The sequence below is a fragment of the Pseudopodoces humilis genome, chromosome 1 (assembly GCF_049639895.1).
Source record: "Pseudopodoces humilis isolate 2021_Gansu_Grassland_sample_001 chromosome 1, ASM4963989v1, whole genome shotgun sequence".
NCBI lineage: Eukaryota > Metazoa > Chordata > Aves > Passeriformes > Paridae > Pseudopodoces > Pseudopodoces humilis.
Genome location: NC_142200.1, coordinates 142,334,888 through 142,349,670, shown reverse-complemented (window position 1 = coordinate 142,349,670; position 14,783 = coordinate 142,334,888). Strand labels below are relative to the sequence as shown.

Genomic DNA, 14,783 nt, shown 5'->3' with positions numbered 1-14,783 from the left:
TTCCCTATTTCAGTCACAAGCCTTTGTTACATCTTTCAGTTTCACTAACATCACTCAATACATCCCTAAGTTCTTCATTGTGAGGATGTGGCAATCAGACAGCAGTTGAAAGTTTACTCCAAAACCCTGGAAAGTCAGCAGAAAGGCATTTGTTGATTTTAGTGGATTGGGATTAAGCCCAAAATAAATATCTAATATACCAAACCACTGTTATTATTCAACATTTGAAAATTGCTTTGTATGCAAAATCTTTATTTCTGATAACCTTCCATCTTACAATAGAGAATCTCCTGCTACCAAGTGCCCAGCAAATCCTTGGTTATGCCTATAATCCTCCACACTCATGAAGATAAATAAATGGTAAGCAAAATATGGAATTTCTCCTTTCAAAAGCTTTTTCCTCACCCTAGCAACTTCTCCCCACATTTTTGGATCACCAGCTATGGAAGGCAGACTTGAAATTAAACCCTCTCTTGTTTTCTCCCCATGCATGACCTATGCTGCTGCTCAGTCAAGACATTTTCACCTGTACCTTTCCTATGTAAAAATAGAATAATTACCACTTTTAATCACAATTGTTGTAGGAGGGGAAGACTAAGAGTTCACACTCCCACTACACCAGTGATGCAAGATATGATTCAACAGCAGTTTAAATTGTAAACTAAATTTTAAGCTTGCAGAAGTTCACAGTACAGTGAAGATCTGTATAAAGTCCAGGGACCCAAACTATGCATGAATTTGCAAATCCGGATTTTAATGGTAGAGACTCCTATTTAGTACAAGAACAAAGCTAGAAATTTGGAACTCTTTGTACTGTTGATATATACAGTTTTATGCCTACTATAAAAAGTTATGCTTTAATAAACACGAGACCCCATATTATAAAGTACTTAAAAATATGAAATTGAGTCTGTGTTTAAGTTCCCAATGCACTCAAACTCAGCATGAAAACCACTAAAACTAGGACTGAGCCTAACTTCTTCCTGCTGTTGAGCCTAAAATCTTACACTGTGTATTGTGGAAGAAACAGTATCAAGTCCCAGGGCTGTGAGGCCAAAAGGCAGCAACCAGTAGCTGAGCAGTAGCAAGGATCAACTCCTTAAACCTTCTTTCCATTGCAATTAAGTGCACAGGGAGTCCCAGCCAAATGGTGGCTGATAGCAGGGATGGAGTTTAACCTGTTTGACTTTGCACTGGAAGGGCCGAGCACCACAGGTAGCCTCACTTACAGTGAAGTACCAACAGAGGATTTAACAAGCTACTATTTGTCAGCTCTTAATTAGCAGCTCCCATCAGAGCAGCAGCACCCAACTGCAGTGCTGTCTGCTTTGGTGCAAAGTCCAAATTATTAGTTAAGTTTTCAGAAGCATTGTGTTTTGCTTGGACGATGGTGTTTAACAGCTGACATGTGGCAAGATTTGACTACCTTTGGGTTCTTTCGGTGTGTAGGGAGAGTTTTCTAGCTAAACTTAGTACTTGATAGTATCTGCTAAACTGGATGCAAGCAGCAGGTCAGGAGGTTCCTTGGGCTAAATTCCTTGACGTGCTGCAAGGTGATTTTTCGTTATTTTGACTTGCAGTTCAGATTTCCGTATCCACCACTGTTGCAGCAGACAGCTGTACAGCGTTTGGTTCAGCCAAGTGTGTGCTAATGACTGGTAGCCTTGTTGTTTTGACAGTGCCCGCCTTGCCACTGCTGTGCCACTGCTGCCACGTGGCAGTGAGGCTGCGCTGGGGACCCAGGGAAGATAAGCTTTGCTGTGTGTGTGTTATCTTTGTATTCATTGAGCCTGCCTGTAAGGAGTGTGGATAACATTTGGCTCTCAAGGGAAGCTGCACACAGAAAAGTGGTATACTTTTCAGAATGTGTTTAGGACAATAAAGAGGGATTCCAAATACAAAGTACAGTAAAACCATACTCAGAGTGCATGAGGAAAAGTTAGAGTTGGAAATTGAGAACATCAATAATTTGTTTTAGGCCCTGTGTGAGTGAGGGTGTGATGGAAGTATGTGAACTGGTGCATCAGCCGCATAAAACTTTCTCTTTTAGGAGGATATTTCTTGTATTCTGCAGGTCTCATGGATGCCTACAGTATCTAAGACAGATCCTGCTGATACAAATTCCTAGATTTTCAGTCATCTGTGTTTGGCAGCCTTCTCTCAGAAGCTGCATCCTACCATAAACTTGCTAAGAAAACATGAAGTGGCATGGAGCAAATAATTTTGTATGGACAGGGCATACCATAGCTAAATGAGCATAGTGCCCAGCAAATCATACAAAGGAAATGAATGTTTACTTCAGCTTTAAGCTTTTCTTTCCAGGATTTTTAAATGAATGCTATAGCAAAAGAGGAGGATGAGTAACATTTCCAAGCATTTATCTGTAAATGTACAATCCAGTATTGTGGTTTTAAAGAGTCTCTGGACTTTGAACTTCTTTAAAAGACTGCATGAGTGAATCAGCCTCTTTTGATACTTAACCTCTGAGCCATAGATTTTTACACATACACACACCGCATGTTTATGCTCGTTCTCTCCTGTGTTTGTGTGTGTGAACCTACACATAAGAAAATAAGGGGAGTGATAAATACAGATTTAAGATTCTAACATGTCTCCTGTTAAAATGTAAACTACTATTTGCATGAGTAAGTTGTTCCTGTGGAGACGCTGGGAGGATTTCTGTTGCTTGGAAGTAGCACTCAAAGGCATTGTATGAACTATTAACAGCTGGATTCAAGTTCCCTTTAAAATATTGTAATAATATAGAAAACTGCTTATATTTTTGCAGGAGTGCAGGGAGTAGACTGTTGTGGTTAGTTTTACCATAGAGGAAGAGTGACTGCAATGAACAGCAAGAAATATGCCACAATCTTGTAATCTTTTTCTGTAATGTAAGAAGACTCTGTATTTTTTTATACACCATAAAATTAAAAGATTAAAATAACACTAAAGTAGTCTGAGCTTTTGGAAAAAAACAACAAGCCTATTTTTGTATTTTTGGCAATATGGTGTGTAAGAAGTGCTATTTCAGTAGTAGAGTGTCAACTCCTGAGTTTAGTGAAAGTGTCCTTAAATAGTGAACCAAAGTTATGAAAGTGAAATGAATATTCTTTGAAGGCAGAACACCTGCTAAAATTATTGTATCTTGAATAGACAAAAAAAAAAAAAGGAAATAGAACAGGTGTGATTGCTGTGTCCCATGTGTGCCCCTATTGCCGTTATTTCCAGACAAACAGAGGGGAAGAGCCGTGGCCGTGTGTGCAGCAGTGGGAGCAGGGGCCCAGCCCATTGGGGCCCAGCCCATTGGGGGCCAGCCATGGGTTGTGTTTTGGGGTGATGTCTGACGCCCAGTGATGTGGCAGCCCTGCAGCATTTAGGGATGGGAGGTGCACGCCTGTCCTGAGGGCTGAGTTAGCCATAGTCCAGGGCATGGCCTGGGCTTGCTTCAAGCCAACACAGCCCACGTGGATGGGGCAAGGGGCTGGCTGGAGACTTTACTCTGAAAGCACATTCCAAAGGGAACAGTGATCCCATAGGGCCTTTGCCACTCTGCAGCCACAGGTCTTCAGGAACTCGTGGTCACAGTGCTCCTTTACTCTCACTCTCCCTGCCTCGAGCATGGGCTTCTTCTCCCACCCCAGAGAAGTGGGAATTCCTTATCCCCAAAGGCCAGCCTTCCCTTTGGCTGCCCAGCGGGGCCATGGGGCCATGCACAGGTGGCTTCCCCAGGACCCTGCGCTGTGCGAGGCCCTTGGGCACAGGCGTCACAGGGCTGTGAGAGAAAACCCCACTGTCCCCTGAGCCGGGTGCGACGCTCACACGGCAGCCATATGCTGGGCTGCCAAAAACAGTGACTATTTTTAAAGGAGTTGGGATTACTAAATAAACTGAGAACTAGTCTGTTGTTTCACACTGCTATCGGGGTCAAGAAGGACAAGCGCTTGCTCCTCACATGGGGATGTGATGCTGTGCAAGAGACCCCATGTCCGGCTTGCTGGCTGCCATATAGTCTGACAGCTTTTGTAGCAAAGAATTTGTAGAGAGCTGGAATAAGAAGAATGATCTTTCAGTCATGTCTGTGTTAGGAAAGAAGTTTTATCTTAAAGCAATAGGTCTGTAAAGATTATTGGGCTTTGTGTTAAGATTTGTGATTTACTCTATTTCTCTTAAAAATTAAATTCTATAAATAGTTACATGTTTCTTTTACAAATTGGCAGGGGTTTTTTTTAACTTGCAGTGGCCTCATGTTCTGTGAAATGAATGCAGAGGAGCTCACAGGGATGCAGTGTCTTTTCCTGCTGTTCCCAATGGAGACTTTCTTTCTCTGAATCATTGTCAGGCGATGCTATCTACTGCTGTCACTCTTAGCTGTATGTCTGTCACATTCCCTCTTATCCTTCCATCAAAACTGTATTCTTGGCCTTTTTTTTCTGGGGGATCCCTCTAGTTGCCCTTGCTTTTAACCCCAGAGGGAGGAGATTTCTGAAGCTGAAATGTGGCATCGATGTGTGACCACATCACATCTTCTCATGTGCTGCTCTGTTCTGCCCTTCCCTGATATCTCCTGCAGCCAGGAATGCCTCATGGACCTGGGCATGTACATACCACTTCTCATCATCATCTTTTTTCCTTTTTTTTTTCTCTTTAAATGGGCTACATAACATAAAGTATAATGCTGTTAAATTATGTCTTATCCTTAATAATTGAATGTTGCCATTCATTTCATTGCACCTTGTAAAGTTAGTGAGTGTCACGGAGCTTATATCAGATCTAAAACTTGAGAGCCTTCTTTGATAAGTAACTGTAGGTCCCATGGACTTGAAAATTACATTGCTGCAACTGATAGAATACTCAAATCTGCTTCATTTTTCTGAATTTGAGAGCAGGGATACTTTTAGTACTTAAATTCCCATCTTTAACATTGCACAGATGGTGAAATTTTTTTGCATTTTTTGTATTATTTTGGGTTACTGAAGTTAATATTCTGCTAGCTACAAATATCCGCGTGCATACCACAGAGTTCATTCTGAGGACAGAGCTCTAAAATAAATTATAGACCTTGGTAGCACTCATAAATCAGTCATTTTTTCATTGAGAAAGTGGTGGCAATGGAAGAAAGTTATTTAGTGATCAAAATGCATCGTTAAGCTTTTAAAAAGGGATTCGGTGCCTGTAGTAGAGCTGTAGGCGATTTATGGCTTATCTGTACTCATTGCCTCCAGCTTTTGGAAAATTTGTAAACAAAGCCAGATGCTCATTATGTTCCTGTTCAGGATTGGTTAGATGGGTAAATGCCATCAGAAGCACTTTGGTCCTGTTGGGTTTTAGCATGTTACAGAAAATGGAACTGCTCCAAAATTTTTTTTTTAATATTTCTCATCCATGAAAATATAATTCTAGTTTTCCCTCATAGAATAGACTTTTTAAAAATACCTGTAAATGATAAGAGCATGAAGGTAATGCTCCAAGAACTGTGTTTTATGTTAAACTGTGTGTCCAGCTTTTTCTGTGTGTCAGAATTCATGCTTATGCTGTATGATGCAGTCAAGTACCATTCGCCCTCTTGGGCAATGTGGGAGGCTGTGGCAGCTTCAGGCTAGGGTCGTTTCGCATTTTTACCAAATATAGGGAACTGAGATATGAACTAAATTTATTGATTTCATATATTTTACTGCTTGCCTTTTGTCTTCTGTTTAGATTATGTGAAAGGGGTTCTTGTAGATAACATTTTTTCTCTTTTTACTGCTCTGTAAACACTTGAAAGCATGTTGTTATACACAAATTTAATGGCTATGCAACAACACATTTTTCCTTGTAATCATATTTCATGTAATTTATTTTGTAATTCTTGGTTAACTTTTTGGTGTATTTTTTTTTATTATTTTTTTTTTATTTATTGTCTGCAGCTGACCGGGTAAACAGGTCATGGCACGCCTAACGAAGAGACGACAGGCAGATACAAAAGCTATCCAGCATCTTTGGGCAGCCATAGAAATAATCCGGAACCAGAAGCAAATTGCTAACATTGACCGTATTACAAAGTAAGTGACCTGCTCCAAAAAAAGTCTTGGTGAGAGGGAAGGTTGATACTATTAAAAGCCCATAGAGACAGAGATAGTAAACATTGTGAGAGACTGTGAAAGAGTTACATGCAATTCTATGTTGCTAATCAATTATATATAAAAAAACAAATTTACCAAAGTGAACACCTGAAGATCCAAAAGTGAGGTTTAATTCATCGAAGTGAGATCTTACCTTGTATTTGTTTTGCATAAGCATCATTAGGAAATATGTAACATTTCTAGTACTTTAATTGAATTTAGCATTTTGGAGTTGATAGCTTGGTCAAAATACAAAAAGTAGATATAACAGTTAAGGAGAAAAGGTTAATAAAATCTGTGAATAATCTATTTCTTTAGGAAAATGTGAGAGGTTAGTGTAGGACTTTCCCAGAAGGCAAAGAGAAATCTGAAGTGTTAGGGTGCTCAAATAAATAAGAAGCCATATTTGCTGAGATGTGCATAAGATGCTATTAGAAAAGACATAAGATGATTACCACGTTTGATTAATACTGTTAAAATATTCATCAAGGTGTATTAGGTGCTGGATACACACAGAAATATATATTCTTTGTTCTGTGGAGCTTGCACTGGTCTACGATATTACTTGTAGCAGCCACTGTAATAAAAACAGAGGGCTTTGTGACTCTCTCTGCTTTGTCTGCATTTTCAGGCTGACATGTACGTCACATTAGTCAAAGTAATCAATATGAATAATTTAAAAGAACTAAAGTAACCAGCTGGCAACTCTTCAGTTGCCAGAACCAATGTGAACTGATAATGAAGCCAGAGACCACTAACGGGGAGAGTTGCAAACAATGCAGGTGACTAACGAAGTGAAAATCATTATAACATGGTCCATGACAAGGGTCTGCTGACAGACTTTGGAAGTTCTGGGGTGGTAGTGACAGGCAAAACTGGCTTCATAAGTGGAAGTGTAACAGTTCAGATTCTCCAAACATAATGGACAGTGAAGTGCAGGAAGAAAGATGACATCCCAAATGAATTAATGTGTACTTGGCTTCTACAAGAAGAAAAATGGACCATCAAACTGAAAAGCACTTTTCCAGAGATTGGGAATTCCAAGAGGGTTTGGAAGGAGATTGTATTTTAGGGAATTTCACTTTTGAGGTCGCAGTGGAGTTTTAGAAAGCATTAAAGCATATATACATATTTTCATCATGTCTCCAAGGAGACAAGTGGGTAAACTAATGCTATACACTTTCTGTTTTAACATTTCAAATTACTTGCTCTAGGCTACATATTAGCTGAGTTTGTTAGCTGTTTGTGCTCTTTTTAGATATAATAAAGGGAGACAGGCATGTCTAGCTGGGAATTCATCCCAGTCTTATGAGAGATGCCTACTTTAAGATAGTGGGAATAACATTTAGCTGGGTAAAGTTAGGTCAGACAAATCATTACAAAAGGGTTAAGAAAACAAATAATCAGATACTAGAAAAAGAATTACTGCTCTTGGTAACTGATGGGTAGTTTGATTTTTTAAAAAAGTCTAGAACCAGATTGTATGACTCATTTCCAATCAGAAGAAAAATAAGTGACTAAACTTAAATACAAGAAGCCTTAGTACTTTGAGAAAGATGAACAAGTTGTTAGCAGTGAAGAGTAATCCAAAAAATGCTTGGGCATTGTAAATTCTCCCCATGCACATCAGTGACAAGAGTGATAAACACTGATCTAGTTTCTATTACGTGACATTCCTGTGGAGATAACTTTTGACAAGGAAATGATAAAGACCTTTGAATTGCTGTATGGTACTAGTGGTTGATGAAGAAACACAGATGACATAGTAAATGAGTATGCATAATACATAATATTCAAAATAAAGTTCCAAAATTACCATGGCATCAGAATATCTCTTCTGATGAAAACTGAGCAGCTAATATATTCTTCCAGGCTCAAAATCATTTGGTCAGGTCAACTGCAATTCCTTAAAAGATCAATCAGTGTCTGGGCATGTAGGCAAACATATGAATACTAACAATTTTCAAAGCCAGTGGTCAAAATTCAAAATTATGAGCATATGTACATAGTTGGAGCTAAAAGGAGAGTTTTAATATTTGTACTAGTAACATTTTTTAGAAGTGTTAATACCTCTTGGGAATAATAGAAAGTTATAATGACTGACATTGGAAGCATGTCATATTCCTGAGTAAGAATACATAAAAAACAGTAAGAGAATTTTTTTTTTTATAAATCCATAAATCCATATTTAAGGTAAGTAACAGTGTTCCTATGTGTCATATAGTGGATGACAAATGGGTACTTTCAGAGAACTTCACATGTTGACAACGTGATTCATGATTTGGTTTTTGAATGGATTTTCTTTTCTCCTGATTTAAGCATTCATTTGCTGCTAGAGACATGTTGTCCTGCGTACTTTGTGACCTGTTAGTCTAAACACCTTTATAGCAAATTGCTGTGAAGAACTGTTGCTTTCTTCATTAGGTGGTTTGCTACTTTCAAGCAAATATATTTGTTGGCTCATCTCCTAATGTGCATTCAGCATGGTTGTCTCGCTCTCCTTTATCTATTCTTGTTTATTTAATTTAATTCTTAATTTTCTAAGTCTTCTGGTGCTGAGTAGAAGATACTGTACATCTCAAGGAACATTTACTTTTGATGACTTGGGAGGAAATGTTCGTAATATAAAAAGAGGATTCATTATTTGTAGATTATGAACTGTTTCAACTCAATATGCAAAACAGACAAATTTATATAACACATGCAAATATGCAAATTGTTACCTGTGCAGTTTAAGTATAATTGATATAAGATTACTTGGGTAAAGGAAGACTTCCAGAAAATACTGTCAGTGGAGAGTAGACAAGAAAAATCTACCGAACTAGGCACACATTTTCTGTTGAGAACATAAGAGTAGGAGGATAGTGTAGGAGGAGCCTAGAGCACTAGAAGGTACTTCTGATATTATCAGGAAAAACCTATAAGGAAAGAGGCCCTTTAATTAAAAGTAGACTAGATCAAGTATGCTTTACTTTTTAAATTGATGAGGGGGAAAGGCAAGAACAGAAAAATGCGTGATTAGTAGTGATTGAAAACTGTCTTACATCAAGGGAAGAGTCACTTGGCAAATTTGAATATGCAAGTTAGAGCCTTTAAGAAATTAATTAGTAAGCTTTTTGAACTTCTGGCAATTTTTTTTAGAAAAGTCATTGCATGCAGAGAAGTAAGAAGCACAGGAAAGATGTCTGTTTTTGTAAAGAATTAAAAATGCTGTTGTAAAAATGGTAAGAGTATGACAGAGTTAATTGGAGTGTTATATAAATACTTAAGGCATTGGTAGGAAAGAGACCACACTGTGCAGACTCAATGTCTCAGAAAAAAAAAACCTTGACAAATCATCATATGAAAGGGCTTCTGCAGTTTTACTGACTTCCTGTGAGGATACATTGTAGTTGGAAATGCACTTTTCATGTGTTGGAGAGACGCATTCTTCAGTAACTTGAAAACTGAATGAAGGACGGAAAACCAATACTAACAAGAAGCAAGAGTGATGCGAATTTAAAGGAATTAGTACTCTGAATGCAAACTACCTTTGGAAGAGGACTTTAAAATATATGTTTGAGTTCCTACCTTTGTACATAAGCTTCAGTATATTCCATGCATTTTTATTTAATGAGAGAGTTCACTTGAAGGCAGTGGTAGCATTTCTGTAAAGGTACAGAAAATAAATATTCTCTCCTGGCTTATATTGTCACAGGGTATCTCAAGTCAATGAATTGCAATAGTTTAAAATTTTACTACAAAAACTAGCTAGTGTTTCTAAATCACCCCATATCTTAATAATAAAATTACATTTCTAAGAGGTATTTATCAAGAAATATGACTTATTCTTCTGTCTAGGCTTGATATTGGGATAATTTGACCATAGTGTATCAATTATTTAGATGGTCGTTATTGGTATTAGTTTTGCTGTAGACACTAGTGAAGAAATGGCTTTCCATATCCTGTGAATCCTCTGTCAAGAGTGCAGCCTGACAAATTGTTCATCCCTAAATTGTGTTACAAATTATGACTATACTTTGACTTCCTGTTTTTTCCTCATTATCTTCCATCTGTTCTGGTTTTGGGGTAACCTCAATAATTGATTCTATGGAATAAAATGCCTTAAAATACACTGGGAAAAAGGCATGCATATTTAGATGAGTAGGATAAATTATTGACATTCAGTTGCGTAGCAGATTGGTAAGTATTTCTGTACAGACATGTTTTTAAAGTTCTCTTTTTTTTGGCTATTCCAGTCTTCCAGTTCCTTTTATATGTTTTCTCTATAATTCCCTTGCAGGTAATTGGACTCCTAAGATTTAATTAACTATTAATTAAATATGTACCCCTTTTCTCAGAAAATACTTGGTTTCCTCAGTAGCAATATATGAACATTTCATAACCTTTATGATTAGTTCATAGCTCATTAGTATTAAGTTAATGTTATTAACATACCCAGTTGGCAAATCTGGTATGCTAGAACTATTATTGTCAGCTTTCAAGATTTTTTTTCATTATAAACAGATAATTATTCTGGTTTCTAAACTATTCCATGAGGACTAATGTAAAGAACCAAAACAATTTTTTTCCTCACATCCTTCCTCATGATTTTTTTCCTCTCTCCCTTTGTTGCATTTCATGATTAATTAAGTTGATTAGCTTCTCTCTCTGTCCCTTCTATAGGCTGTGTCTATACCATCTCTGTGGTGACAGGAAATGCTCTGGCACTCTCTGGAGCTGGGGCTACACCTCCTTGCTTTTGGCTCACAGAATGTTTCTTTGGCCCTGACATATTCTTTGTTTGTTTTCTATGTGTGTGTGGTTCCTCAGTTCTAAGCTCCAAAAATAACACAGCCCACAGCAATGCTATTCTTGAAACCTGAAGATAGAGACATGATAGTTTGCCATTGGGCACGGATGTGCAGGCATCTGAGGACACACAGCGTGCTGCAAATGGCTTGGGTGCCCTTGGCAGAAGGAGCCACTGTTGGCATGGTTCACATTTGGGATCTTTGTCATGAGCAAACCAAGCCCTGGGCCATGCTTTGCTTTTTCCCTGGAGGGAGAACTTGTCTTTCTTTCTCCAGAAAAGAGCCTGAGAATAAGTTAGGGAATGAAACCAAGAGTGGCTGTAGGACACAAGGTAGAGGTATCCCAACTTTGGAGGCAATGAAGCTGATGGATAGACCATTAGCTGGGATAAAACTGATAATGCTATAATTCCACACTTTATATTATTTTCAGATAAAGTGATACCAAAACCATCTGTTCTATCAATCAGAAAGCTGTTTTATCCCATTGGTGATACAAGATTTTTTTTTTTTTCATTAATAGATACAAAGACTTTCATCTTTTTTAATTGGCTTTCAAATAGGATGGGGCAGTACTAGGTCCCTAGATGATCACAGCTGTTTTTCCCATACTTGTTCTGTGGATTCATTCTTGCTATATTGTAATTTAATATAGGTGCAGCTCAGTCAGAACGTCAAACAGAAATGAGCAGAACCCAAGCCAGTGTAAAGTAGACTCTGTTAGCTCTGTGCAGACTGACATTAATCAGCATTGATGGGAAAGCATGCCAGAAAAGAATTACTGAGTATGAAAGATTACTGTAAAATAATGAGATTTTCTGGTCCCAGAGTTGAGATGGAGTTGGTAAAAGTCATAGATTGAGTATGTGATCCTCTCAGTTTGACATTTGGACCTAGGAGAGGGATTTCTTCTCCAAATATCAGTCTTTGGAATTTTTCTAGTCAATGTCTGAGAAGAGCTATGTTCATATATCTGGGTTTGTTGCCTTAGTTATTTTGCTGTTCCCTTTCTTTCTGTCTACTTTAACAGAAAACACTTTACAGAAGCAGTGATTTAAGTTGAGAATGAGCAATTTATTCTCAGGTACAGAATAAATGCAACAGAGTATAAATAAGAAAATGAGCAATTTGAATGGATAGGGAATAATCACACAAGTGTATAAAAAAGAATATGTGATGAAATGGCAAGAAAAAAATTGGAAGAACAAGTTTAATTAATAAAGAAAATTGTTTATTTGAAGCTTAGATATTTACTAGGAAAAAAAAACCTGTTACTATTCATAGTACTTTTGATGAAAATTTAAGTCTTCCTAGTATTCTACATGTTGCAACTAAACAGTTATGCATAAACAAAAATAGTATTTTTGAAATAGGAAAGATGAGAAGAGCAGATGCCTCTGGATTTATAACTAGATAATCCTGTTGTTAAACTTTGTATGAACAGAAGTATTGTACCACCTGATATTTCTTTGGTTGAAATACAAGCTTAGAAATGGGTTTTTTTTTCCTTTGTTGGTTTCTTAACCTTTGTCAAGCCATTCCCCTAAAATATCTTTTTGTTGCTGGAGAGCAGGCTTACCTGAAAGCAACTGTTTGAAGTAGAACATCCTCCTGTTATGCAGGAGAATGCAGTGATCACTCAAGTTCACTTTTTACCAGAGTTACTGGCTTCTTTTCCATATCTGTACATCATTTTCATGTATGTTTTAAATGTGACTATTTGAAGAAAACAGTGTTACTGAAACCCTGGCCAGTACACTGAAGACTTTTTGACTGTGATATGCAATGTAATAGCAATTCCTAGTTATGCAAGGGTAAGCAAAAGTGTGGAGTACAAGGTCTGATAATAGAAAGCATGATACTTCCTCAGCAGTCTACATAGTCGCTTCCCGAGGCTGCCTGTCTATTCAGTGTTCACCTGTGAGAAAACTCACTTCATTTTGTATTGGATTGGCAGAATTATAGATAATATGCATTACAGAATACATCACTTGGAGGTGACAGAGTAAAAAACTCTTAGTTTTCAATACCTCATGTGTTTCCTGTTACAGGTAAAGACAAGGCACTTTTTTTTCTGTCTGACTCCACTATATCAATCTCCTTTGTAATTTCTTTTACTTTCCTTCTCTGTTTCTCATGATAAACTTCAGCTACTTCTTTAAGTAAGTTCCAAACCAGTGTGGGGTTTTTCTGTTTTCAGAACACTGTTTTTATGTTAAATCAAGAGAATGAACTGAGTTTGGAGTTTTAAGGCTTGTAAATCCTTAGTCAGAGCTCATACTGCAGAAAACAAAAGTCTTCTCTGCTTTTTCAGCAATATTTTGACCAATTTAGTTAAAAATCATTATATTAATAAAACAAAAACCAGTCTAAAATTGATCATCTGATTCCCTAATAACAGAATTTTTAGTACAAGTACTTTGGTCATATATAAAAATTGTGTTATGGATGCATAACTAGCAGTTACAAGCATAGCACTACATTGCAGAAAAATGTGCTGGACACCAAAACGTTTGACTTGTTTGACATATTAATTTTTTATACTGATGGCTTCACAGTGAGGTTAAATGATGGATTCAGGTTAAATTTGTTGTGTATTTTCAAAAGCTCAGCTGTATTCCATAAAGTAACAAAAAGAACACTGAGAGTTGCATATGTGTAGGAAAGTACAGGGGTTCTCACCTGTTATTGCATCATAACTGATACAGAGATTTGCTTGTAAATTTGTACTAAGACTGACCAATGAGGTAATATTCACCAAGCTAATAATATCTTTTAATACCCAGGTTAAAAAAAAAGTTGAAAGAAAAGTAAGAAACTAAGCTAAACTGTTTTTACAAAAATCTTAAGAAGAAATGAAAGATTGTGATTTAATTGCACAAAGGGTGTTCACAATGGCATATGTTCGTTGAATTTCACCTGTTCTTTGTAGATAGATAGATTCACCATACAACTTTTACCTGTCTGTTTATAGGGTGTGTAATCTTAATTTTGTATAAGATTTTGGAGTTATTTTTTGGTTTGGATATTATTTAGTTTTAATATTGCTCATATTAATGGTCCATTTGAAGTGCTGCCTTTAAACATAAGTGACTAAAGAGAGTGGAAACAGGCATTGCAGGAAAAAATGTAAACTTTTCTTATAAAAAGTGCATTTCTATATCTGAATTTGCTCCAAGTAGTAGTGGAATTAAAATTGCTAAATTAGTACATTTGGTTGAAGTATTATCTTAAGTTTATAATGTGTATTAATAATTACTTTTTCCCACTGAGCTCCTTTATTGATACAGCTTATTTCTTCGATTTGTGCAACAATTCTATTTAATCATGTTAATTAAACTGGTTAAAGGAATATATAAAAAGAAGTTCACATGTATTAAACAGTGTTACTTCTAATTTCTATGGGATGATTTTTCCATCAGCTTGGTACTGAGGCATTTTCCCCTGTTGCTTCCTGAATTGCTGGGTCTGCTTTCCAGTGCTGGCTGTCAAAGACTAGTTCAGTGTCTGATGTGGAAAACCCTTCACCAGGAGACTGACAGATTGCTCCAGCCTCACTGCCTTTTTCTCCTGCTTTATGCGGAATACAGGGAAGGGAAAGGATGCTGTAGCTGGCTGTCTAATCATTATACCTGTAAGGGTTTAGCATAAATGACTATTTTGTTGAGAACTAGAGCTTGAGGTGGAGTTTTTTGTGTATTTGCTTTGATCAGAAATATTACTGCAGGCACATCTTGTTCCTACAGTTCATTCTGAAAAAAATAAATAAGTTCTCAGATGTTCTGATGAATTTTGCTTGATCAATTTTCCTTATCTAATAATTCTTCTCCTAGGAATGCTCTTACATGATATTGCTAATGTGGCATTTTTCTTTTTCTGTCTCAGAGGT

At 37.1% G+C, this 14,783-nt stretch overlaps 1 protein-coding gene across 5 annotated transcripts in view; it reads left to right on the top strand.

Annotated features, from left to right (window-relative positions):
• ZMYND11 (zinc finger MYND-type containing 11) overlaps nucleotides 1-14,783 on the top strand; it is a 105,222-nt gene that overhangs the window by 38,102 nt on the left and 52,337 nt on the right. For all 5 annotated transcript variants that reach the window (XM_014257427.2, XM_005528522.3, XM_088059225.1 and 2 more), the window contains exon 2: nucleotides 5,907-6,041. In XM_014257427.2, coding sequence (XP_014112902.1) covers nucleotides 5,926-6,041 — 116 coding nt within the window. In that variant the 5' untranslated portion in view covers nucleotides 5,907-5,925. The remainder of the gene's footprint in view (nucleotides 1-5,906; nucleotides 6,042-14,783) is intronic.